At 53.2% G+C, this 24,472-nt stretch overlaps 5 protein-coding genes across 7 annotated transcripts; 3 read left to right on the plus strand and 2 right to left on the minus strand.

Moving 5' to 3' along the window:
- Positions 1-235: 235 nt before the first annotated feature.
- GP1BA (glycoprotein Ib platelet subunit alpha) lies at positions 236-3,088 on the plus strand. The gene is made up of 2 exons (XM_036033186.1): positions 236-438; positions 660-3,088. Exon 2 carries the CDS (start codon positions 666-668, stop codon positions 2,811-2,813), a length of 2,148 nt encoding a protein of 715 aa, XP_035889079.1. The 5' UTR covers positions 236-438; positions 660-665; the 3' UTR covers positions 2,814-3,088.
- A 2,051-nt stretch (positions 3,089-5,139) lies between these two features.
- Positions 5,140-8,033, minus strand: SLC25A11 (solute carrier family 25 member 11). The gene is made up of 8 exons (XM_028534158.2): positions 7,762-8,033; positions 7,051-7,203; positions 6,759-6,965; positions 6,497-6,587; positions 6,326-6,416; positions 6,140-6,239; positions 6,008-6,059; positions 5,140-5,872 (listed from the first exon to the last, which is right to left on the minus strand). The coding sequence occupies exons 1-8, from the start codon at positions 7,854-7,856 to the stop codon at positions 5,717-5,719; spliced, it is 945 nt and encodes a 314-aa protein (XP_028389959.1). The 5' UTR covers positions 7,857-8,033; the 3' UTR covers positions 5,140-5,716.
- On the plus strand, positions 8,001-12,814 carry RNF167 (ring finger protein 167). Of its 2 annotated transcripts, XM_028534156.2 has the most exons (10): positions 8,219-8,306; positions 8,439-8,937; positions 9,021-9,101; positions 10,379-10,504; positions 10,616-10,703; positions 10,899-10,989; positions 11,199-11,304; positions 11,444-11,537; positions 12,170-12,250; positions 12,329-12,814. In XM_028534156.2, exons 2-10 carry the CDS (start codon positions 8,851-8,853, stop codon positions 12,628-12,630), a joined length of 1,056 nt encoding a protein of 351 aa, XP_028389957.1. In that variant the 5' UTR covers positions 8,219-8,306; positions 8,439-8,850; the 3' UTR covers positions 12,631-12,814. The 2 variants fall into 2 exon arrangements, with proteins under 2 accessions (XP_028389956.1, XP_028389957.1); XM_028534155.1 differs by having other exon boundaries at positions 8,001-8,937.
- A 479-nt stretch (positions 12,815-13,293) lies between these two features.
- On the minus strand, positions 13,294-16,200 carry PFN1 (profilin 1). The gene is made up of 3 exons (XM_028534213.2): positions 15,880-16,200; positions 14,230-14,422; positions 13,294-13,620 (listed from the first exon to the last, which is right to left on the minus strand). The coding sequence occupies exons 1-3, from the start codon at positions 16,009-16,011 to the stop codon at positions 13,523-13,525; spliced, it is 423 nt and encodes a 140-aa protein (XP_028390014.1). The 5' UTR covers positions 16,012-16,200; the 3' UTR covers positions 13,294-13,522.
- A 2,034-nt stretch (positions 16,201-18,234) lies between these two features.
- On the plus strand, positions 18,235-24,053 carry ENO3 (enolase 3). Of its 2 annotated transcripts, none has more exons than XM_028534212.2 (12): positions 18,235-18,259; positions 19,492-19,578; positions 19,846-19,941; positions 20,129-20,187; positions 20,380-20,449; positions 21,028-21,161; positions 22,149-22,371; positions 22,479-22,676; positions 22,877-23,078; positions 23,491-23,599; positions 23,757-23,815; positions 23,902-24,053. In XM_028534212.2, the coding sequence occupies exons 1-12, from the start codon at positions 18,244-18,246 to the stop codon at positions 23,969-23,971; spliced, it is 1,323 nt and encodes a 440-aa protein (XP_028390013.1). In that variant the 5' UTR covers positions 18,235-18,243; the 3' UTR covers positions 23,972-24,053. The 2 variants fall into 2 exon arrangements, with proteins under 2 accessions (XP_028390013.1, XP_035889084.1); XM_036033191.1 differs by lacking the exon at positions 18,235-18,259 and adding an exon at positions 18,730-18,838.
- Positions 24,054-24,472: the final 419 nt, after the last annotated feature.

Consider the following 24,472-nt stretch of genomic DNA (forward strand, 5'->3'; position numbering starts at 1 on the left):
GATGGGGGGCACTGGCAACCTTGGTGAGAACTGAACCAATAGAGGGGTGCAGTGGGACAAGAAGCCAGCCCAGAGTTGGGTGAGAAGGCAGAGGGAGGTAAGGGTTAAAATTAGGCAACTCTAAGAATGTAGCTACAAAGGGGAAGTGAGAGTGGCAGCTGGAGAGGTTTCTAAAAGCTGGATGAGGGTAGTGGTTGGAGTTCTCCCCAGTGGGAGAGAGTAGAGCCAAAAGGAGGGCTTGGGGGAAAGTTGTGGAAGGGGGTGATAAGGGCCTGTGTCGGGAAGGAGACTGTTCACTGGGTCACATGAGCCCCTATCAGGCTGGCATTTCCTCTCCATCCTCTTCCTGCCCCTGACCAGCCCTCTCTGGAGCTGGAAAAAGGACCGAGTCACACCCTGGAAGAAGCTCTGTGCCTTCGGAGGTTTTTCTACCTGCCTGTAAGCTGGGGTTGCGGATGGGAGAGGAAGGGGTCTGCGGGAGGGATGGAGCTAGCAGTTTAGGCTTTGAGGGGCAAGGGTGGGAGAGGGGAGTGGAGAGGATGGGAGGTATGGGAGTCAAACTTCTGGAAAGGATCCTAGAGGTTTCAGTGAGGGCTAGGGCCTGGGGGAGTAATGCGGGGAGCCAGTAGGGTGCCCACTCAAAGTCCCCTTGCCCACAGGTCCCCATGACTCTCTTCCTCTTGCTGCTCCTGCTGCCAAGCCCCTCACGCCCCCAATCCCCTTGTGAGATTTCCAAAGTGGCCAACATGTTGGAAGTGAACTGTGATGATCTGGGGCTGAAGGCACTGCCTCCAGATTTGCCAGCAGACACGGCCATCCTCCACCTGGGCAAGAACTCCTTGAGCACCTTCTCCATGGCGCCCCTGGTGCCTCTGACTCGCCTTACTCAGCTGCACATGGAGAACAGCCAGCTGGCCAGCCTGCAGGCTGATGGGGTGCTGCCACTGCTGGAGATCCTGGAAATACCCCACAATAAGTTGACAAGCCTGCCCTTGCTAGGAGAGGCACTGCCAGCACTCACTACCCTGGATGTCTCCCACAACAAGCTGGGCTCATTGTCTCCTGGTGCCCTGAGTGGCCTAAGCCAACTCCATGAGCTCCGCCTGCGTGGCAATAAGCTGAAGATTCTGCCACCCGGGCTCCTGGCACCCACACCCCAGCTCAGGAAGCTCGATCTGGCTGACAACCAGTTGACAGAGGTTCCCCCTGGGCTCCTGGATGGGTTGCAGGAGCTTGACACCCTCTTCCTCCAAGGGAACTGGCTGCGCACCATACCAGAGGGCTTCTTTGGGGATCTCCTCCTGCCTTTTGCTTTTCTCCATAACAACCCCTGGTACTGCGACTGTAGCATCCTTTATTTCCGTCTCTGGCTGCGAGACAATGAAAACAATGTCTACACATGGATGGAAGGTGTGGATGTCAAGGCCATGACCCCCAATGTGAGGAGTGTGCGATGCATCAATGAGGCCAAGACACCCATTATTGACTACTCAAAAAAGGACTGCCTCTCTCCGACTGGTGGGGATTACACCGACGACTATGATGATAGCTCTGAAGTCGGGAGTAATACGGCGCCTACAAGGGCTGTCGTCACCAACACCAAAGCCAAAACAACCCACTGGGGCCTGCTCTACTCAGAATCTGCTGCTTCTCTACACAGTCAAATGCCCTACTTGCCTTCAACCCAAGAATCCACTAAGAAACAGACCACATTCCCAACCACCAGAGAACCCATCACATTCTCCAAAACTCCAAAACCCACTATTGAACCTACCACAACCCCAACCACCCCAACTCCTACCACCCCAGAACCCACCACAACCCCACCCACCCCAGAACCCACAACCCCGACCACCCCAGAACCTACAACCCCACTCACAACCTTGACCACCCCAGAACCTACAGCCCCACCCACAACCCTGACCACCCCAGAACCTACAGCCCCACCCACAACCCTGACCACCCCAGAACCTACAGCCCCACCCACAACCTCGACCACCCCAGAACCTACAGCCCCACCCACAACCCTGACCACCCCAGAACCTACAGCCCCACCCACAACCTCGACCACCCCAGAACCTACAGCCCCACCCACAACCCTGACCACCCCAGAACCTACAGCCCCACCCACAACCCCGACCACCCCAGAACCTACAGCCCCACCCACAACCTCGACCACCCCAGAACCTACAGCCCGACCCACAACCCCGACCACCCCTGAACCCACCACAACCCCAACCACCCCCAAACCCACCACAATCCAGACCATCTCAGAACCAACAATACTTTCAACCACCACAGAATCCACCTCACTCCCTATGTTAGAATCCACAATCATCCTTAAATTTGGTGACCTCGCAAAGGTCCGTGGGGTGTCTCAAGGGAATGTGGACAGCTCCAGAAACGACCCTTTTCTCAACCCTGACTTTTGCTGTCTCTTCCCCCTGGGCTTCTACATCTTGGGTCTCCTCTGGCTCCTGTTTGCCTCTGTTGTTCTCATCCTGCTGCTGACCTGGGTCCGACACATGAAACCACAGGCCCTGGACTTTGGCCAGTCTGTGGCCCTGGCCACAGCCAAGCACACCACACACGTGGAGCTGCAGAAGGGAAGGCAAGTGGCTGTGCCCCGGGCCTGCCTGCTTTTCCTTCAAGGGACACTCCCAACTTTCCGCTCCAGCATCTTCCTGTGGGTCCGGCCTAATGGCCGCGTGGGACCTCTGGTGGCAGGACGGCGGCCCTCAGCCCTGAGTCTGGGTCGCGGTCAGGACCTGCTGGGTACAGTGAGCGTTAGGTACTCAGGCCACAGCCTCTGAGGGTGAGTGATCTGGGGACTTTAGAGGTTCTGATGAGCTTTCTTATTAGGATATAGCTGGGGCAGGGTGGGAGTAAAAAGCACAGGGTTGGGGGAAGTCTTAATCAGTTTTCCTTTCTCAGAAGTCTTCTCTTCACACCACAGAAACACCTCAGGCCCAGCAAACCAGGAGGGGTAGTAAGATGAGTTGGATGGGTCATTGAAAAGTTCCCAATGCTCAATCTGATGCGGATGAAGGTGTTTCGCAGACTACTAGATTATTACCACTTTCGGGAAGTTTTAGGAAAGAGCAAATAAAAAACAGCATAAAGCATGGCCTCCATGATTATCTGTGTATTAAAAAATCTGAAAGAACTTATCAAGATGTGAGCCCTGATTGTCTCTGGGTGGTATAAATATGGTTTCCCTTTCCTCTGCTTGGCATTCTCTAGGTTTCTACCATCATATTTGTATAATAAAAACTAATTCCAAGCCCTGACTGGTATGGCTTAGTGGATTGAGTGCCAGCCTTCAAACCAAAGAGTTCCCAGTTCAATTCCCAGTCAGGTCACATGCCTGGGTTGCAGGACTGGTCTCCAGTAGGGGGCATGCAAGAGGCAACCACACATTGATGTTTCTCTCCTTTCCTCCCCTCCCCTCTCTAAAGATAAATAAAATCTTTAAAAAATATTTTTAAAGGAAATTCTTAACAAAATAATTTCAAAAAGAAGAATTAAGTTCTTTTGGAGAAGGAAGAGTGGCTAGGACACCTGTCTCTAGCATTCCAAAGGCCCCAACTACCCCCCTCTAGTTGCACTACTCACCCCAAAAAGCTCTAGTCTTAGCTTGCACTCCCCCTGCATGGGGTGCCTACCTCTCTCCTCCAGGGGTGACCACACTCCAGGGTGTGCCAAGCACCAGTTCAAGAACCATGAGGTTCCCTGGAGGTTAGTAGCACTACTGAGGCCCACCTGTCTGTGGCCCGCCGTACTAGGAATGAACGAGGGTGCCTGCATGTATCTGTGGCCTCAGAAATGCAGCTTTCCTGCTCTGTTCAGGTGACTGGGACAGAAGAAGGGTGGGGTTTTGCTGAATGGTCTTGGTTTCCTACTGTCAAGCTAGGATGCATGCAAATGGAACCCACTCCTCACACCTGGTGCCAGATTTTCCTATTCTCCTTGGGGCCTTCTCTCTCACTTGGCTCCGCCCCAAACCAAGACTTGGGGCCCAGGGAATGGGAAGGCTGAGGCTTTCAGGCTCCACAGAGAACCCCCCAGCAAGACGGTGCTGGAAGAATCTTCCTAACTTGTAAACCTGACTGCATTTCTCCTGCTCTGAACTCTTTCTCTGACAGAGAACAAACTCTTGAGCTTGGCAACCAAGGACTTCAGTGCATTGATCCATAGAACATTCTGGCTTCATCTCTTAACAACAAACACTTCACCACCTGTGCTCCAACTATTGCAAACATCACATAGATTACCTGCTCCCCAGCCTTTCTCCTCTAAGCCACTGCTCTCCTGTCAGCCAGGAGTAATGCCCCGCCCCCCTTCCCCAGGCAGTCTAACTGCTACAGTGCACAGGTCTCTCCTCCCCCAGGCAAAGCCAGGTGCTCTAAATTACCCAGCAACGGGTCTACTGCTACACTCCCAGTTCCCCAGCTGTTCCTGTCATCTTCCCCTCTGGATTTAGAAATCCTTAAATACAAGGTTCAAGGGTCTCAAAGAAGCCACTATATCCCATGCTGTCATGTACTGGGAGCAGGTAAAGACAGGCACCGGTGGGAAGGCCCAGCAGGGAGGCCAGGCTGCTGAGCTCCACCTTTTATCAAGAGGCCCTCCCACCTGTTGTCTGCTTGTCCCCCACCCTGACTCAGAAAGACTCAGGGCCTCCTACAGCCCAACCCTCCTTCTAGTTGACCTTCCCATGTCTTTTTATGCCCCAAGAGGTTTTTAGGCTCCTTGAGGGCAGAGCTTGGGAATCACATAAAAAGATAATGCAGTCACTCTCCCCAACCTAGCGTCCAGATCAAGTCTCTGGCCAACAACCTGTTTCCTCAAACCTCCAGGCTCTGGGCACCTGGTTCCTGTGTTCACTCCCTCAAGCCTGGCCCATCCGCCCCCTGCAGGTCAACCTTCTCTTCTCAGACTCTTTACTCCCCTCCGCCTTAAGGCCATAAAAGCAGTCACCAGACACCAGAGACTTTTCCTGGGGATTACGTGAGATGACTTGTGCTGACTTGTGCATCTTGGGCAAGTGGCTAGGAAGCAAACAGGGGCCTGGACTTGGTTTTCTTGACCCAGTCAGTTGCTATAAGAAAACTCATTTACATATCATTTGCATAAAACTAGTGGGTGCTTTTTCTTTAATAAGTTTTCTTAAAAAGTCCAGTTTCTGTTCTCAAGGACATCACTTCTTTGTCCAGTCTCCTCCCCCTCCAGCCCTCACAACTCTTCAGATTTGGGGGTAACATTATCAATCCAATTTATTAATCATGCCCACAGTGAGGTGGAGGGAGAAAGGCCACATCCTACCACTGCAGACCCTCTGACCATCTTGACAGTTTTTGCTCTCTCTGGGTCCCCTCAGCTCTGCCTTGGCTTTCCCATCAAAAGAGGGGATCTTCTGCTGTCCTGTGTGCCCTGAAACTAACACCCAAGCAGAGTCTGGAAATACTCAGAAGAGTTTCTTAACTCCCCCCAAGGCACAGTCAGGGACACAGAGAGGATCAGGACAAGCAGGGTAAGCTGCAGCAGGGGTAGGACAGACCAAAGTCCTTTACTGCAGAGGAAGGAACCACACTGTGGAGGGAAAATAAATAGAGGAGCCCAGGGCAGTAGTCCAGGACCCCCAGGGGCACACTGACTGTAGGAGTGGCAGGCGAGCGGGAGCCCCAGCATACTGGCTCCAGGCCCCTCGCCTGCCTCAGCCACTGAGGAAAAGACGCTTGTAGGCCTTGTTCATCTGCTCCAAGAAGATGAAGGTGAGGACGGTGTGGGGACCCAAGCGGGCATAGTACGGTGTAAAGCCCTTCCACAGGCTGAAGAAGCCTTCGTAGCGAACGACCTTCACCAGCACATCCTAGACAGGCAGGTGGGCAGGACATTGGGGCTAGGACCTTACCTCTGGGGCCCTGGGCCTCATACCCCCACTACCCTCATTGTTTTCCCAGGACATCCAATCCTCCAGCCCAACTCCCCAGCCCTGCTTCCTCACCAGCCCGTTTTTGTATTCTGGCTTTCCGTCGATCATTCGCATGTTCTGGATCCTGAAAGAGAAGAGGTAGGGACATGAGAGACACAAAGGGGGCCCTCCCAACTTTCTCCAGGCCCAGGCCTGCAGACTCACCGGGTCTTGACAATGTCCACGGGCATGGAGGCAGCAGTAGTGACCAGGCCACTGATCATGCTGGCACAGAAGTGGCATAGGATGTTGTCAGAGAAATAGCCTGGAAGAGGAGGAACAGGGAGTGGCAGTCATCTTAGAGCTGGCCCAGGCCAGGCTGGGAGCTAAGGGCCCAGCTCTGGGTCTCACCTGAGTCCAGTAAGAACTGCTTGGATTGAGAGTAAGAGGCGAGCTGGGCAGCATTGACGACGACCGCCCGAGCCATGGTAGGGATGCAGCCCTGGGTGGGGAGTGGGGGAGGAGTCAGAAATACCTGAGACCTGATCCCATGTCCCTCAAGTCTTCAGCCACTTCACTCACCCTCCATAGTGTGGGGACCCCTTCCTCCCGGGCAATTCGAATCAGGGCATTAAACACGTTTTTGTAGCCACGGCGCTGGTCAGCTGGAAGCCTGGTGAAAAGGTAGGGGGAGGCCAAGCTCAGGACAGACCATCCTGCCCCACAGAAACAAAGAAAGGGAGGCCAGAACAGGTGAATGCTCTGCTCTAAACCTAAAATAAAAAGCCCTTAATTCTTGATTTCAAGGAATGGGGCTGGGGGCAGGCACAGACCTGGAACTCACCTGCCATCAGCGGTCATGCGGATAAGAGCCACCTCAGCTGGTGTTCCCACAAAGGCACCAGTTGCGCCTGCAGTCATGCCAATCAGGGCCTTCAACAGAAAGCCAGGGGGTGTACCATCAGCCCCAGTTAGACGTTCAAACAGCACAGTATAGATGCCAAGACGAGTGGTGGTGTAAGTGGCCTGGCGTAGTAGGCCAGCTGACAGTCTAAAGAATAAAGGGGTCAGTCATATCAGGCCAAGGTCTGGAGTTGCCAACCCATACCCTGATCCCCATTCTGTGGCTTCAATACCCTGTGTAAATGCCCCTCAGTCCTTCTGCCTTAAGAATACTGGTGAGGGCATGGAAGCTGGTTTTGTACTCTCGTGTCTTGGCTCCTTCCCCACTCAGCTGCATCCGATTCTTCACCAGGTCCAGGGGTTGCACAAAAACTGTAGCTCCCATCCTGGGGGAAGACAGGGGTAGAGTCAAGGGCCAGGTGTCCCAAATCTACCGATGCCCAACGGAGCCTGGCAACAAGAGTCACAAGGGGCAGGGCCTGCCATGCAACCGACTAAATGTTCAGGAGGTTGGTGGGCATGTATTTAAGTCTCCCCGTGTATCAAGAGCAATGGGTCTAAAAAGTCCAATAGTAGAGGAGGAGCCATTCAATGAAAATGCTCCATGCAGTTCCAAGGGGGTGGTCAAAAAGTGACCTGGGACTGCATGCAGCCGGACTCCTTCATGACCATGCAATGACCTGGAACTCCATACAGCCAGGCAGAGCCAAGCAATAGGTTGGGAAATTCAGGTAGCTGCCCAGCGGGAGCCGTGCAATGATCCAGCATGCAGCCTAGTAGGGGCCCTGCAATGGGTAAAAAGATCCTGGCAGCCCATCAAGGACTGAGGACGGCGCTGACCCCATGCCGGCTAGGTACACTGCAACAGACACCAAGATGAACTGGGCCCGGTTTCTTGCACCCATCCCTTCCTCCTCTTTCCCATCCCTGGGGCCTGAGCTTACCCGGCCAGGCCCCCAAACAGGAACTTGACCGACTTAGGGGAGGTACGGGGTTTCCCGTCCATCCCGGCGGTCCCGGGACTCGCCGTCGCCGCCATCACTACTCGATGGCCCTAGACACACGGTCCCGTGTGCGCGCGGCCCCGATCGCGCCCAAGGTGACACCTCGCGCGCAACAGGGGCAAGGGCGCGCGCGCACACCCCTGTAGCTCTCAGGTCCAGAACCAGCTGAAAGCTAGCGCAGGCGCAGGCGCGCAGCGCAAAGGTGGCCGGGAGTAAGGCGGGGCTGAAGGAGGAGCTTTAGGGTAAATGCGCGAAGGGGTGTGGCAGATTTAGGAAGCCAGCCCACAGACGCAGTTTTTACCTAACTGAAATCGCGGGAAAATAGGTTTAAAGGTCTCGCGAGATCAAGTAAGCTAGGCTAGCCTGGAGTTAGGAGGCCTCTCGCGATAAATAACAGCAAGATTTCAGCGGTGGGAGGGCAGTGTGGAGGTCTCTCGCGAGACTTCAGGGTACCGCGGTGGCGGCGGTGGCCCGAGGGAGGAGAGGTTTGTGAACTGGTCAGCTCTAGGGTCGGGGCTCTAAAAGGGAGACAACTAGGTCATCTTCTGGCACTTAGGTGCTCCCTTAATCTACACAGGCACTCCTACCTCTAACTTTTATTTTAAACGGCCTTATAGGACCGGAAGTCCTTCATCTTGAGCGTCCAATGCTGGAAGCAGCCTTTCTTTACCGGAAACCCTATCCCAGGACCTAGGAAGACGGCCCACCTGGCCGGAAGTCCCACCTCCTTGAGCTCCCCCACCCTTCCAGAAGTTTTTCTGTCACCTGTGTTTACCTCTCAACCCTTACCCTGTTTTATCCCCATACCAGGAAAGGATACGTTTAGTGTATTCCCCCCAGGTCCTCTAAACGCCTTGGGTATCTCACTCCCCGAGCCGTGGTTCCTTCCGTGCGTCCCCATGTAGCTGGAAAGTGGGACCTGGGGGTGGTTGGACCCCTAGGATTCTGTAGGAGCGGAGAGGGCGCCGAACTCCGCTTCTGCTCCTGCTACCAGAACGCGGCCTCCTCAACTCTTCCCCTCTTGCTGCCATGCACCCTGCGGCCTTCCCGCTTCCTGTAGTTGTTGTGGCCTCTGTGCTTTGGGGAGCGGCCCCCATCCGGGGGCTCATTCGAGCGGTGAGTCTAAGGGGCAGGTGGGGAAAGGCCGCTGAAGGGAGATGTTGCAGATTGAAAGGGAACCCGGAATCTCTTGTCCGCAGACCTCGGACCACAATACCAGCATGGATTTTGCAGACCTCCCAGCTCTCTTTGGGGCTGCCTTGAGCCAGGAGGGACTTCAGGTGATTGTTTGCTTTTTCTGTTTCCCTAAATCTTCCATCCTGGGTAGAGGTTGAGGAGCTATGCCCTTGGATGAAGTCAGAGGTAGGAAAAGAGGCAAGTTGGAAGTGCATTAGCACATCTAGTGTGGGATCCAGAATGTAGAGGGAGAAGACAAAAGTCTACCCCTGGAACTGGAGCCCCGCGAGGAAGGCTTAAAGTGGACCAAGATAAGAGCAGGGAGAAGTGGTGCTTATCAGTAGGGTCTTGGGTCAGTTACTGGTTTATATGACAGTGGGCAAGTTAATTAGCTTCCTGAGTCTTTGTTTTACTGTAGCATGGGATAGTGATAGAAATTATATCACGATTATTGTGAGGGTTAAATTAGGTAAGCAGGTAAGCAATTTTGTAGTACTTTGTTACAAGAACTGCCACACAACAAAAACTGGGCCATAGATATCAGTGCAGTTGTCTGTAAGGTGAGTAATTGGAAAGTTAAAGGGAGAGATGTTAAAAAACAAAATACTATTGAATAGATTTTAAAGATTTTATTGGCTTTATTTAATGGTTTATGAATTGGGTAGTATCCCATGTAGCATATAGAAGGTTGTACCAAGAAGCTGTACCAACTGAGATTTTTATAGGCAGAAGGGAGCAAGACAAGGGAGTTATAGTAGCAAAGAGCTGACTGGTTGTGGCAGTCACTTTAGGGAATGACAGGGGTCTATCAGGCAGATTACCTCACTAGTGCTGACCAGGTAATTCCAGAATGACTAGTTTAAGATTCCATTCCTGGGAGAAGCTAAAACTGTAATTAAGTTAGGTGTTAGGTCTGAGTTTTGTGACATGGGGCTTAGCACAAGTGACTCCATTTTGGGCACATTGTTTCATTGAACAGAGGTGGGTATAGTCTGTATGAGTTTGTACTGGAGAAGGGAGTATAAAACAAAACTTAAGGAAAGTGACATGGATGAGTGCAGAATCTATGTACAATCGTGGAGAAACTGGAAAGCAGAATTTGAATTAGCTTGGAGTATGGCCTATGGGTTAGCTCCTCTGGAACAGGGAGAGAGATAATGGGGTGGTCTGGTAAAAGGATGTTGTTTGGTATAATTTCATCTTTAGGAGGCTGAAGAGAAGTACACTTCTGACTTGGGTGGGTTGCTGAAACCCCAGAAATAAGAAGGAAGTGGAGGATAGAGAGAACATGCAGTATGTGGAAGCCAGTGTGCCTGGTGGGCTCTATGGGGAGAACCTAGGAAGGTGAAAGTCCAATGGTTTTTTTTCTTCTCTTCCCTAGGGCTTCCTTGTAGAGGCTCACCCAGCCAATGCCTGCAGCCCCATTGCTCCACCACCCCCAGCCCCGGTCAATGGGTCAGTCTTTATTGCACTGCTTCGAAGATTCGACTGCAACTTTGACCTCAAGGTTGCTGAATGTGGACTGGGAGCTGGGAAGCTGAGGGCAAAAAAAAGGCACCAGGAATGAAGGGAGGGAAGGCCTATAATAGCTCCTTATTCCCTGCCTTGTCCTCCCTAGGTCCTGAATGCTCAGAAGGCTGGGTACGGTGCAGCTGTAGTACACAATGTGAATTCCAATGAACTTCTGAGCATGGTGTGGAATAGTGGTAAGGTTGGGGCATCTCTGAATAACTGGGTTTTCAGTAGAGCTCAGACTAAAGAGATGGTAGGTGGGCTAAAGGTTTAGGGAAAAGAAGCCAATCCTTTGGGTGGGATGGCACAAAAGAACCAAATGCTAATGTTCCCAAAGGATTTGGTTATAGAAGGGTGAGTTCTCAGTATGATGCCCTGATCCCCTGCAGAGGAAATCCAGCAGCAGATCTGGATCCCGTCTGTGTTTATTGGGGAGAGGAGCTCCGAGTACCTGCGTGCCCTCTTTGTCTACGAGAAGGGGTAGGATGTTTCCTTCCTCCCCAGTCTTCCTTCAGCACTTTCCATGCTGATCTGGAGCCCAAGCCTCAGGCCCTTCAAACTCTGCCTCTTGCCTTACTTTCCACCCTCTTTTCCATCATTGGGCCTTGACCAGAGCCAGTTATTTTGTCTCTTTTCCTTTGTCACTTTGGTTTTCCTGCCTCTTTTGACACTGGTCTTCCTTTTCCTAGAGCTCGGGTTCTTCTGGTCCCAGACAATAGCTTCCCATTGGGTTATTACCTCATCCCTTTCACGGGGATTGTGGGACTGCTGGTTTTGGCCATGGGAGCAGTGATGGTGAGTAGTTCAGGGAGCATAAGAGCTGAGTCCTTTAAAACCAGTCTGGAACTGGGGTTTAGTGGTGGGGATAGTTTGTACTGGATTGTTCAGTCCTGTTCCCTAAGGCTGATCTGATCCATCCACCCGATTTTTCCAGATAGCTCGTTGTATCCAGCACCGGAAACGGCTCCAGCGTAATCGACTGACCAAAGAGCAACTGAAACAGATTCCAACACATGACTATCAAAAGGGTGAGGGGACTAGAGGAGTGGAAGGCCTTTCCCATAGCTTTCATGGTTCTGAAGGAGTTTGAGCCCAGGAGAGGAGGGGGAAAGAAAGATGGTAAGGAGAAGATGCCAGCGTGAGGTGCTACCTTTCCTCTTTTACCCATCTATACAATGATGATGGGGCAGGAACAGCAGCAAATGGGAAACAAAGATGATTAAATGGAGTTGAGGGGAAAGATGGAGGACCAACCTTGCTTATAAGGGAGGTGGGTAGAAAAATGGAAGATGTGGGGAGGATTTAGCCTGAGAAGAAACTGGTTAGGATGGGATGTCAGGTCCTTAGGCCCAGGAGTCTGTAGTGCCCATATAAGGTAAAGCAGAAGCCCTGCCCCATTTCCGCTCCTCCCACTCTATCTCCACCCTCACACCTCCCCTCAAAACCCACTTCCCTTCTTACCTCTGCTTTTCTTTGTCCCTTCTATCCCCCAATTCCTCCTGTTCTACCCTGGCTTTGTCCTGCAAGGCTGTCTTAGCTCTTCCACTAGCTCTGTGGAACCAGGGAAAATAATTTTTGCAAGGTTTAGCTCCACATTGGCCTCCCAGAGTTCTTGTGGGCCTTTGGCTCAGTAACTAAGACTCTTTTTTGCTTTCCCCAGGAGACCAATATGATGTCTGTGCCATCTGCCTGGATGAGTATGTGGATGGTGACAAGCTGAGAGTACTCCCCTGTGCTCATGGTGAGGCCCTCAGTTCCTGTGCCCATGTCCCCACTCCACCAGCAGGCACCAGGTATTTCACCTTACTCCTCTTGACAGCTTATCACAGCCGCTGTGTGGACCCCTGGCTCACTCAGACCCGGAAGACCTGCCCCATCTGCAAGCAGCCTGTCCATCGAGGTCCTGGGGATGAGGAGCAGGAAGAAGAAACTCAGGGGCAAGATGGTGATGAGGAAGGGGAACCAAGGGACCATCCTGCCTCAGAACGGACCCCACTTTTGGGCTCTAGCCCCACAGTTCCCACCTCTTTTGGCTCCCTGTCCTCAGCCCCTCCTGTTTCCCCTGGGTCTTCAACAGATCCCCCACCCTCTCCTCCCTCTTCAACTGCCATCCTGGTCTAATACTCTCCTAATCACCCCATCCCTGATGACCTATTTTGCACAGCCTCCTCCTCTCTCTTCTGTCAAGGGACGGACATTTTTCCCCTAGGTTTTTCCCTTAACCCAGCCCCATCCTTTTGAGGGGGTTGGTGCAAAGGGACTGGGTCTTCATTTATTGGGTTAATAAAGTTGTTTGTCAACTAAAGAAGGGGAAGATCATTCTCATACAGGTGAACCTCTTACCTGTTTAGGGAATTACCCCCCCCTTTTTTTTTGCCATAAAGGGGCAAGGAACTACTAAGACTAACCTGTAGTCATGAGAATAGGCCTAGCAGGCATTTGTTGTGAGTCAGAGAGGGAGCTCCACCCTTAATATGACTCAACTGGCCCTGCCTTGCCCACAGGTCTGGCCCATTCTCTAGTATGGGTGGCTCTGTTACATTTCCCACTAATTCAGCTGGCACACTGAGAACCTAGGGCTAGAAAAGAAACAGCAGGCCATATAGGTCTGAGGCAGGTGCTTAGTTATGGAGGCAAGCTTCAGTTCCTAGACTTTGTAGTGCTTCAACCTTTCCTGCTCTTAGTCCCAAGCAAGAATAAAGGAGACGAGTAATAGTGACTGTTCTACATCCTGACACCCAGGCTAAAACCACACAGCACCTTGTTAGTAGAATCTTTTTTTATTCAGAAAAAAAAAAAAAAAAAACCCAAAAAAACAAAAATTTTCCAACCACACACAGGAGGGGTATGGGTAGGGGGAGGCGTCTGTCCATCCAGCCCTGGCCCCCAGCCCATGTGGTTTTGGCAGCAACAAGGGGTGTAGGGTAATGGCCCAAAAAATAAAAATGGTGTATGTGTGTGTATGGGAAGGAGAGGGGTGCAAAAGCAGTGGGGGTTGGGGGCAAAGATGAGGTCAGTACTGGGAACGCCGCAGGTGGGAGGCCATTTCATAACATTTCTTGTTGATCATACCACCGTGGACACCTTCTTTGCCCATCAGCAGGACTAGCGCTGGAGGAGAGAGAAAGGAGGCTAGAACCCAGGTGTCACAATACCACCCCCTGCCAGCTGTTCAGCAGCTGTCCAGCCCTGAGGTCTGTAACCCAACCTCATCTCTCCCACCGCCCTCCCTACACACACAGGCAGGCTGTCAGTCACCCTAAAACAATAGGGCTTTTCAAAAAGGAAAAATCAAGCTAAGAGACTGGAAGCAGAACACTAAAATTTCGGAGTCAAAGGCTTACAAACTGTTGACCCGTGTTAAAGCTAGAAATGGATGTGGATGGCCTGACAACTCCAAGTTTTAACAAGAGGACTCAAAAGACAACTAAGGGCTGGCTACAATAACAGTTTACCTCCTCCCAGAAAATGGAGTTTCTCATCTGAAAAGGCCCAAGTCAGGGAGAATCCTAAGAGGTAATAACAATTCAACTCTTATATTACAAGATGAGGAACTGAGACAAAACTAGAGGGACTATCCAGTGTCCCAGCATCCAGCAGGCTGGGAGTAGGAAGCTGGTTTGGTCCCTTCGTACTGAGGAACCACACTAAAAAAGATTCATAGACGGATGCACATTGGTGATCTTGGAACTACATCAAGGGTAAGACTCAGAAACTCACTCTTGGCAGTCATGGTGACAGTAATGTTGAAGGTGGGAGCTCCCCCGGTGCTCTTCGTGCGAAGATCCATGGTAAATTCCCCATCCTGCAGCAGTGAGTCCCGGATCACAGAACATTTCTGGCCCCCAAGTGTCAGCCCATTCACGAAAAAACTTGACCGGTCTTTGCCAACTAGGACAGCAACCTCAGCTGGCTGTAAGGGAAACCGAGCACTCATCAAGTTAGTACACCATGGTTCCCACCTTCTCCAAGGACACACCTGCTTTTCATACCTCAGGGGAGCTAGAATCCCCCCTCAAAAGGTGTGTTGTGTTAGGTGTTTTGTGCATATCCATGAATTGGAGAAACTCTTAGGACTGTTGGAAGTTAGTGCACAAAAAGATCAGGATCCTCAAACCTAGAGAATGGTAATAAAGAGACATTCCTCTGGAGACTTAAATCTCGTTTAAGAGGGAAAACAAACCCAGGAAATAAAGGGGGCCAAAAACCAGTAAGGAGAGTGGAATGGAACGGAGTGGGGAGCCTTTGGATGCTCAGAACTCTCCTTCAGGAAAAGCAGAAGCTATGAAGGGAAGGGAGGGGGCGGGCAAAGCGGGAGAAGCAACTTTGCCCTTATTTGGTCAAAGGATCTGAAGGAGTTGTTAGGGGCCGGGACGCCTGGGTCTCCAAGTAACCTGGAGTTTAGGTCCAGGTATCTATGCCCCAAGAGGAGGAAGCAGATCCCTGAGGGTTTTCCGGGAAAGTTGGAAAACTTTTGAAACAGGACAGCTGCTAGACCCAGCATGCCAGCTCTCGGGTCGAGATACCCCAGGGAACCTTTCCACCCCTCCCCCTTACACCCCAAATCCCCACATCCGGTCCCCTCCCGCCCGGAAATCCCCTTCCCCCCTTTCGAACTTCCGCTCCCCTCCCCACTTCCGGGCAGTGTGGACCCAGGAGGTAGTGATGGAGACAGCAGTAATCCCTTCTTATTCTTTTACTTATACTATCCTAGAACTTCTCACAAAGTTCCCCTGCTCCAGGCCTCTCAGGATGGCGGGAAGGGAGGGCGATGGGGCTTCCGGGATTGGTCTCACAAGAATGTAGAGTCCACCGTGCAGACTTGGGGCGCGGAGGGGGGGTGGAGGTGAAGAGGCGGCCTCTCCTCCAACAGAGTTGGGAGGGGCTGGGAGCCCACGCAAGACCGGCATGGAACCCCAGCCACGGTCCCTCCAGCATAAGGGGGAACAATGGTGGAAGGGGCACGAGTTGACGGCCGGAAGTGGACCTGGGGGTCCAGGGGGTCCCCAAGTCTCTTCTCAATCACAATCCCTGGTTGAAACTGCAGCGCGTGCCCGCCCCGCCCTGGACGAGGCGGAAGTGGGCCGCCGCACCGGGTGGCGCGCCCCTCCCCGCCCTGTGCCCCGGATGTAACGCCCCGTCGCGGAAAGCGGGGCGGCAAGCTGGATGGGAGCCTCCGCCCGGGCGGTAGAACTTAGGGGGCAACTGAGGGACCCTCTCACATGCAGCCGCCATTCGCGCCACTCCCAGGGCAAGGACCGGGTCACGGCCTTTCGCTGCCCTCCCCAGACCGCACCCGCCCCCACCCAAGTCCCTTCCTTTGGGGTCCAAGTTCGGCCAGTCTCCGGGACCGCGACGGCCTTGCAGTACCGTGATGTTGACGAAGGTTTTCCCGGGGACGGCGGCCCAGACGGAGGGCGAGTCCTTATAGCCCACGATGGCCGCGTCCTGACAGGTCCCGTCCGCCATGAGGTTGTCGATGTAGGCGTTCCACCCGGCCATGGCGCTGCTACTGGGGCTGTTCTCGGCGCTGCTGCTGGGGCCGCGGGCTGGGCTCCGGCTGCCTCGGACTGGCGGGCGGGGGGAGGTGGAGAGCTTGGGGCACGCGCTGCCGTCCGGACCGCGGCTCTGCTAGCAGTGCAGCAGCCCTCACACCGCCACTTCCTGCTCCTCCCCCCACTTCTAGATTTTTATTTGCAAAGGGCGGTAGGGGCGGGGCCTGCTCCCCATTCCCTCCCCACCGCCCCCCCCCCTCGCTTGCCCAGATACCTAACTTTGCAAATGCAATTTTAAAAAATCCCTCCCCCTATTACAAAATTTGCAGAGTTCGATGGAAAGCAATGTAAAAGGATGAAATGGGGGGAGCAGGGAGAAGTTAGGGTTAGGGCTCGGCTCACTTTGCATTGAATATAAATCACAATTTGGTATGAGGGAAGGAAGCCAAAGGAAGGAAAGTGAAAGGAGGAATTAGCAAGCTGCAAATTTAGCAAATTAAAGAGTTCGGGGAACTCAGGGTTAAACGGAACGTCTCCCCCTTCCCCCACCTCCGCTGGAGGGAAGGAACGGCGGGCGGCAGCGCGTGCGCCCGCGCCTGCGCCGGGGCCCGGAGGGAAAGCGCGTGGGGCGGTTGGGGCCGGCGGCCGGCTTAGCGAGCGCGCGCCGTGGCGCGCCAGACTGGACCTATTTGGAATCCCTATGAAGAGGGGCGGCCAGGGACGTGTCTCCCTCCGGGCGGAAGGGGCGGGGGCGAAGGCGACAGCGAGGCGTGCTAGCAGCCCTTTCTCCATTCGTTATTTTTCTTAAACAAGAAATAAGAGAGCAAAGGGCACTCTGACAAAATACCCTGGCCGGTTTCAGAATTGAAGGCATACACGGGCGAAGTTTCTGTCTGTCCCCAGTATAAGTATAGCCCACCACCACTACAGGGGATTATCCCTAGGTGGATCATCCCCGGTACCAAGCCTCACACACTCGTCCCAGCCCCGCCCGTTCCCCGGCCAGCAGTTTGGGTCACCGGCTGTCCCTCTTGGCGCATCTTTGCATAGGTCACTGAGCACTGTGCTAGACGGGCGGGCCTATTTTTAAAGACGGAAGAATACTAAGAACTTTCAAGGTTTGCAACTTTTTCAAGACGGGTAAAAGCCCTTCCATTTTGGGCCCGTTGGGTTTTCTTATTTTTCATTTCAACTTATGCCAACAAGTTGTGCGCGAGTGGATCGCCCGCGGCCAACTGGAAGGGTGTTGGGGCAGGACCTGGCGGCCTGCTTAGGTAAACTAGACGCATTCTAGCTGCTTGGGCTGCTGAGGAGCATGGCCTCTTCCGGTCCCTCGCGGGAGGGGAGCCTCCCCGGTGGCAAAGAGCTTCACCTCTCTCATCTTCTAGAGCTGGGCGGGGTTCCTCTGCGGCCACTCCGCACTGCCTGGGCACTCGACGCCCCCCGAGCGGGTATTCCTCGACAGCCACCGAGGCTGAGTCACTGGCCCGCCGGGGTGGGGCAGCACTGGGGCACGTGGCGGCGCTCCCCGCCCGCCATCTCCTGACCTCTGGCCTGCCGCACCCCCTACCCCAGGGTGGAAAATTCCCGGGAGGGAGCGGCCAGAGATAAGGGGAGGAGGGGCGAGACACGGAGAGGAATCTGGAACCAGGGGCTGAAGACCAGACCCGCCGGGGCGGCGGAGCCAGGAGGGGATTTGAGGAGAGGGCTGCGGGAGTGAGTCATCTGGCGCGCGCTGCTCCATCACCGGCGGGGAGAGCCTCCGTGTCGCTCCGTGACCCTCCGAGGCGCTCCGTGACCCTGGCACACCAACCATCCTGCCCCAGCCTCGGTGCACCTTCCTCGCCTGGCCCGGCTACAGCAAAACTGGGGACGAGCCCCGCACACTACCCAAAGCCAATAAGGCGGAGCTATCTAGTGCAGAGACCCACTTTCCTGCAATGCTACTAGAGGGCTATGAGACTGGTCCTGAGCGTTCAGACACTCACTGTCCATTCATTTTTCACTCCTGACTTAACATTCGCTGATGAGCTGGGACCACGCCCTGAAACGCCCACAGTCTGAAGTAAAAGGGGCTCCTGACTGACAGTCTCCACGCTCGGATAAGTGCTGTCCCAGCGCTATCAGTAGGCAGCCGCGCCCGCTCTGAGGGCCAGTCTAAATTGGTCTCCCTGCCCCTTCCCCCACACCATTACTTGCCCGGAGAGGGTAGGATGGGGTGGAGCCCAGAGAGGTCGCTATGAGGACCCTAAGAGGTGAGACCCTCTCGCATTCTGAAGGAGAGGTTCCATTTTAGACTTCAGAGCTTGCCTAGAACCCCCGGTTCCTTCCCCCACCGAGGGCAGAGACAGCCCCTGAAGGCCATTTGAGCTGAGCATGTGTGGATGTCAATCCAGCAGCCCCTCTTCCAGGCCCCCTCCCCAGCCCTGCAGGGCTCAAGTTACTCCTGGCCTTTCCTAAATAGCACTAGTTCCTCTTTAACCTTTGCAAAGGGGGAATATAATCCCTGGGAGGCGAGAGACCCTCCCCCATTTTGAGCCCCTCCCCTGCTCCTCCCCAGGGGTTGAATTAAAAGTAGGGGCTTTTTGTTGGGGGGCAGAGAGAGAGGAGAGGCAGTCATTGACCTTTGGGAAGGGGGCTTTAGGCTGTAATGGGCACTTGGCTGCCAGCCCCGTGTGGAGGGGGAGGATAAAGAGGGAGGAGAGAGGCGGGGCTGGCCGAGGGACAGGGTGGCTGGGAATAAATGCCCAGCTTGAGAGAGGGTGAGCTGACACTGTCCCAGCTGCTACCTAGACTCTCGGAGCTCACCCCAAGCCCCCAACCAAGACTTCCAGGTCCGGTGAATCTTCCAGCCCTAGGGGATGGGAGTGGTAAAGGGTGAGGGTGGTGGTGGCTTGGAGAAAATAAGGAAAAAGTCAGCTTTTCTTTGCCCCCTCCTAGGACTGGGGTTGCTGAAGACTGGAGGAGTTGGAGCAAGCAGGATGGGGTACCTAACGATAGGGAAATGAGGCTGTAAAGAGAGGCAGGCAAAGATGGATAGAGAAGGACAGTTAGTTACAACTGGAGCCAGGTGGATAATTTGGGGTCCCTGAGGATCTGAAGAAGACTGAGGAGCAGGAAAATGAAAACCAGAATTACGGCAGAAGATTTGAGGGCTAGGAAGCCATGGAGGACAGACTGCTTGACTAGAAGGGTGGAGGGACAAGGCATAAATGCAACTTTTGGGGAGAAGTTCAGGCAGTGGAGGAATCACTGGAGTTATAAAGGAGAGGCCCCTGGATTCTTAGGATGGGATGGGAGGTGGAATAGGAGCTGTTCTGAGTGGGGGAGGGGGCTGTGCCTGCCTCTTTGGTCTGTGACCTTTTTGTGGGATATTTTTAGTTCCGGCACCTGCTTTCTTAGGGTGGGGAAGACTCTTAAAGGGCAAGGGATTTGGGGTCCCTTAAGGGATCAACTATCTACACTCACTCAGCCTCTTGTTCTGCAGCCATGGCCATGCAGAAAATCTTTGCCCGGGAAATCCTGGACTCCAGGGGCAACCCCACAGTGGAGGTGGACCTATACACAGCCAAGGGTAACACAGACCCATTGAATTGGTTTGCCTTGGAAGAAGACTCCAGTGCCATCTGGCCTTTGCCCTTCAACTGTCCCACATCCTCAACTTTCTCTGAGATCCCCTTCCCCAGATGTCTTCCCAGGCTTTCCTCTTCCAACCTGGCTCCTCTGCTGGGAGATACACTAGTCTGTCTGAACTGCCTCTGCCACTGGGCTCAGAGAGGAGAAGTTGGTCCTTTGCGGGTGGATGGGACTCTCTGTGATTTTCCAATTTTTCTCATCCCAGGACGATTCCGAGCAGCTGTGCCCAGTGGAGCTTCTACAGGTATCTATGAAGCTCTGGAACTAAGAGATGGAGACAAATCTCGATACCTGGGCAAAGGTGAGGAAAGACCAACACTGGAAGAGCCTGTGAGGGGTGGTTTCAGGATGTGAGTCCACAATGTCTTCTTGGTGGTGGTGGTGGTGGGCCAGGGGGGACTGGAACTCAAAACTCTTGAAGACCTGGGGTCCACAGGAAGAGACCTGATTGAACTGGAGATCTGAACCCCCTCCTCTGGCCTCTCTAGGTGTCCTGAAGGCTGTGGAACACATCAACAAGACTCTGGGTCCTGCTCTGCTGGAAAAGGCAAGTTGGAAGAGCCTGTCCCTCCTACCCCACCTCACCCCACCACTCCTGCCACCTCATCCCAAGTAGCCCATGCTTGGGGGAGGCTAACCATCTGTCTCTCCAAAATACCTGCACTTCTTTCTCTTGCACATGCCCTGACTCTTGAGAAATCTAACTTCTGCTCTTCCCTCCTCAAACTTGCCCTTTCAGAAACTAAGCGTTGTGGATCAAGAAAAAGTTGACAAATTTATGATTGAGCTGGATGGGACTGAGAATAAATGTGAGTGAAGGGCTAGGGATAGGTGAAGGTATGGGATGCTGGGTAGATGGGGGAGAGACCATGGGGCTGAGGTCTGGTTAGGATTATTTCTGTGTCCCATATTTTGGGGCACACAGTAGCTGGATGGACTTTTATTCTTTACATAGGCATTTCCTGATGCCTGCTCTCTGCCAGGCCTGGGCCAGCTGTGGACACAGATGTGAAGCTGACACATTCCCCTGGGGTGGGGGCACCCTGAGCACCTAAGGCCCTAGGAGAGAGAGATCTGTTAACAAACTCTTAAGGGCCAGTGGTTTGGAGTTCTGGATCCTTCCTGTGGTGTCTAGAGTGGACTTTTTTTTTTTTTTTTAGAGAGAAAGAAAGAGAGAGAGAATGACACTGATTTGTTGTTCCACTTATTTATGCATTCATTGGTTGATTCTTATATGTGCCTGGGATTGAACCTACAACTTTGGCATATTGGGACCACGCTCTAACCAACTGACCTGTCTGGTCAGGGCCAGAGGGGATGTTTGAGTAGATGACCCCAAGCTCTGGGGAAGAAGTTCTTACCCTTTCTTCGTGCTTGCTTCCTCTAGCCAAGTTTGGGGCCAATGCCATCCTGGGAGTGTCCCTGGCCGTGTGCAAGGCTGGAGCAGCTGAGAAGGGGGTCCCACTCTACCGACACATTGCAGATCTTGCTGGGAACCCAGACCTGGTCCTCCCAGTCCCTGTGAGTACAGATGCCCCGTCAGATCCCACAGTGACAGAATTGGCCCATCCAGCGAGAAGTATCTAACCAGTCCCTGGAAAGTTCACCTTCCATACCCAGCTCCAAAGATAGGATTTCCTGAAATGGAACCTCTACTGCTACAGTTTTGCCCTTCCTTCTTTCCCACAATCCAAACGTTCCTGTAAGCCTCTCTGCTGTTTCCTCTTGATGTAACTCAGTTCATTCCCATTCCAATCCTAGGCTCAATAACTCCAGCTTCTTTTCGGCCTTCTACCCCAACCCCCAAATCAGTAGAGAGGTTGTTTATGGCAAGGATCTTGGCATTTCTGTGTATCTTCTTTAATCCTTATAAAGCCAACTTCCTTCTTATGGAAACCCTTTGCATTTAATGTCAATAATAATGTTACAGACAAAGACTGAACCTATGAACAGCTTAATACAATAAAAGTCTCAAAATATTTTACAATTTATTGTTACTTACTAGGCAGATTGTAGAAGAGCACAAGCTCTGGAGATAAGCTGCTGGGTTTGAATCCTACCCTTGCCTGGAAATCATGTGATCTTAGGCAAGTTATTTAACTACTCTGTGCCTCAGTTTCCTCACCTGTAGAATGAGGGGTAGTTATAGCACCCAGTTCAGAGCTGTTTTGAGAATGAAATGAGCTAATAGAATGTGTGTAAAGCACTTAGAGCAGTGCCTGGCCTGGCCTGTAGTACGTGCCATATCAGTGTTAGCTATTGTGTAGCAGGCACATGCTAAGAACTCTATATTCAATTTCTCTAATTTTCAGGATGAGATTCTGCAGGGAAGCAAGTGGTATTCCCATTAGAGAAATGAGGAAAGAGGCTCTGAGGAGTAAAATTACTCTTCCTAGATAACTCAGCTAGTAAGTAGGGAAGCCAAGATTCGACCTCGACCCCTCGTCCCGAACTCTGCCTGATCCCTCACACCCTGGCCCAGGTCTGAACACCCACTCCTCCTCTCAGGCCTTCAATGTGATCAACGGGGGCTCCCATGCTGGAAACAAGCTGGCCATGCAGGAGTTCATGATTCTGCCGGTGGGAGCCAGCTCCTTCAAGGAAGCCATGCGCATTGGCGCCGAGGTCTACCACCACCTCAAGGGGGTCATCAAGGCCAAGTATGGGAAGGACGCCACCAATGTGGGTGATGAGGGCGGCTTTGCACCTAACATCCTGGAGAACAATGAGGGTCAGTGTGAGCAGTCTGAGGGGCAGAACCCCTGGGTCCTCACAGAGGAAGGGGCTGTGGAGATAGGGTACACCAGAGCCTCAGGTCTTCTCTTGTCCTTCTTCTAGCCCTGGAGCTGCTGAAGACAGCCATCCAGGCAGCCGGCTACCCAGACAAAGTGGTGATTGGTATGGATGTGGCAGCATCTGAGTTCTATCGAAATGGGAAGTATGATCTTGACTTCAAGTCACCCGATGACCCCTCACGGCACATCACTGGGGAGAAGCTGGGCGAGCTGTACAAGAGCTTCATAAAGAACTATCCTGGTAAGAACCCCCCAGGTATCCCAGTGCACTTGCCCGAATACCTGGCAACTACCCAACACACTGACTTCAGGGCCTCCACTGCCACAAACTCCATCTTTCCAATCTTTAGCACCTTTGCATTCTCCATCCTAACTCTTCTGACTTGTCACCCCTTCATGAGGTCCTCAGACCCTTAACCTGACTGCCCCATCCCTCACCAGTGGTCTCCATCGAAGACCCCTTTGACCAAGATGATTGGGCCACTTGGACCTCATTCCTCTCGGGTGTGGACATCCAGATTGTGGGAGATGACCTCACAGTCACCAACCCTAAGAGGATTGCCCAGGCCGTTGAGAAGAAAGCCTGCAACTGCTTGCTGCTGAAGGTCAACCAGATTGGCTCCGTGACCGAATCCATCCAGGCGTGAGTGCCTCCTGGTCCTGGGGTGCACCACAGCCTTCCTCCACCCAAGCTCTGCCTCCCCACACTGCAGCCCTGCTTTCAGACTCCAAGCGTACCTGTCTCCTGGTTCCTGACCCATCCTACTCTCCTGACCTCAAGCCTTCAACTAACTCTTGGCTTGACTTCAAGAGCTTTGCCACTGTGACCTGCCATCCCCATTCCCATATCATTCTTTTCTCCCAGATTCTGCCCTTCTTTCCACCAGCATCTCAGGAACCCAAGTTCAAGATCAGGAATCTCCCCTTCTGCTTTTCAAGAACTTAGTCATCACCCTCCCACCAAGGGCCCATTCCCCACAACAGAAAAGCCCCATCCAGCCCCTGGCTTTCTGAAGAGGTTCCGTTAGGCCTTATCAAGTGTCCTCTCTATCTAGCTGCAAACTGGCTCAGTCTAACGGCTGGGGAGTGATGGTGAGCCACCGCTCTGGGGAGACTGAGGACACATTCATTGCCGACCTCGTGGTGGGGCTCTGCACGGGACAGGTACTCACGGCTTCCCTGTTGTGTTAGAACAAATTTTCTTGGGATCCTTGGCCTCCTGCCCCTGAGTAGAATGACACCACAGGCTGCTCCTCAGGACCAGGCCCAGTCCCTTCTCCCGAGCCTCCTGCAACCCTTGGAATCCCTCTTCCCTCCTCAGATCAAGACTGGTGCCCCCTGCCGCTCAGAGCGTCTGGCCAAATACAACCAGCTCATGAGGTACAGTGGGTGCAGTGTGCCTGGATGTGGGGAACGGAGGGCTGTTGGGCTAGAAGGGTGCAGCTCTGACTTGCTCTGCCTTCTAGGATTGAGGAGGCGCTCGGGGACAAGGCTGTCTTTGCTGGACGCAAGTTCCGTAACCCAAAGGCCAAGTGAGAAGCTGGAGGCCCCAAGACCCCACAGGACAGATGTAGGCCTTCAAGCCCTTCTCCCTGAAATAAACACTGGTGCCACTGGAGTCAGTGCTGTGCGAGCTCCTTTGTGGGATGGAGGAGATGCTGATCTCTGGACTGGGAAAGACAGGAGGTGGGGCAGGAAAGGGAGAATAGATGTACAACCTGCTGGGACAAAGAGGAAGTGAGGGCCTGGTCAAAAAGGAGCTTCCAAAGTTCACCTTTTGGAAGGAGGCTGGGGGAAGCAAGTGCCACATGCAAAATGAAACTGGAGGCACTGACAGAACATGGAACCAGAACAGGAGAAGGGGGGATGGAGGGTCTGACATCACCATAAGGGAAAAGCTGGGTCAGACCTGCCAGTAAGTCGAAGTACACAGTCTGTAGAGTGTGCTGCACTGTCGAAGTCAAGTGCTTTGTGAAGATGACAGTGAAAGATTGAAGATCTGGAACTGCTCCTAATATTTGACATATAGTGACCTGT

The sequence above is a fragment of the Phyllostomus discolor genome, chromosome 8 (genome assembly GCF_004126475.2).
Source record: "Phyllostomus discolor isolate MPI-MPIP mPhyDis1 chromosome 8, mPhyDis1.pri.v3, whole genome shotgun sequence".
Taxonomy (NCBI): Eukaryota; Metazoa; Chordata; class Mammalia; order Chiroptera; family Phyllostomidae; genus Phyllostomus; species Phyllostomus discolor.

Excerpts from the sequence above, each read along its gene's own strand:
- RNF167 (XM_028534155.1), top strand. The coding sequence starts at position 8,851 with ATGCACCCTGCGGCCTTCCCGCTTCCTGTAGTTGTTGTGGCCTCTGTG. Across the intron at positions 10,704-10,898 it reads GAGCATGGTGTGGAATAGTG|AGGAAATCCAGCAGCAGATC; the intron begins GTAAGGTTGGGG and ends GATCCCCTGCAG. Across the intron at positions 10,990-11,198 it reads CTCTTTGTCTACGAGAAGGG|AGCTCGGGTTCTTCTGGTCC; the intron begins GTAGGATGTTTC and ends TCCTTTTCCTAG.
- GP1BA (XM_036033186.1), top strand. The coding sequence starts at position 666 with ATGACTCTCTTCCTCTTGCTGCTCCTGCTGCCAAGCCCCTCACGCCCC.
- ENO3 (XM_036033191.1), top strand. The coding sequence starts at position 18,748 with ATGCCCAGCTTGAGAGAGGGTGAGCTGACACTGTCCCAGCTGCTACCT. Across the intron at positions 20,450-21,027 it reads GGATGGGACTGAGAATAAAT|CCAAGTTTGGGGCCAATGCC; the intron begins GTGAGTGAAGGG and ends TGCTTCCTCTAG. Across the intron at positions 21,162-22,148 it reads ACCTGGTCCTCCCAGTCCCT|GCCTTCAATGTGATCAACGG; the intron begins GTGAGTACAGAT and ends TCCTCCTCTCAG.
- PFN1 (XM_028534213.2), bottom strand. The coding sequence starts at position 16,011 with ATGGCCGGGTGGAACGCCTACATCGACAACCTCATGGCGGACGGGACC. Across the intron at positions 14,423-15,879 it reads AAACCTTCGTCAACATCACG|CCAGCTGAGGTTGCTGTCCT; the intron begins GTACTGCAAGGC and ends TTTCCCTTACAG. Across the intron at positions 13,621-14,229 it reads TGTCACCATGACTGCCAAGA|CGCTAGTCCTGCTGATGGGC; the intron begins GTGAGTTTCTGA and ends TCTCTCCTCCAG.
- SLC25A11 (XM_028534158.2), bottom strand. The coding sequence starts at position 7,856 with ATGGCGGCGACGGCGAGTCCCGGGACCGCCGGGATGGACGGGAAACCC. Across the intron at positions 6,966-7,050 it reads CTGAGGGGCATTTACACAGG|ACTGTCAGCTGGCCTACTAC; the intron begins GTATTGAAGCCA and ends TTTATTCTTTAG. Across the intron at positions 6,240-6,325 it reads GCAGTTCTTACTGGACTCAG|GCTATTTCTCTGACAACATC; the intron begins GTGAGACCCAGA and ends CTCCTCTTCCAG.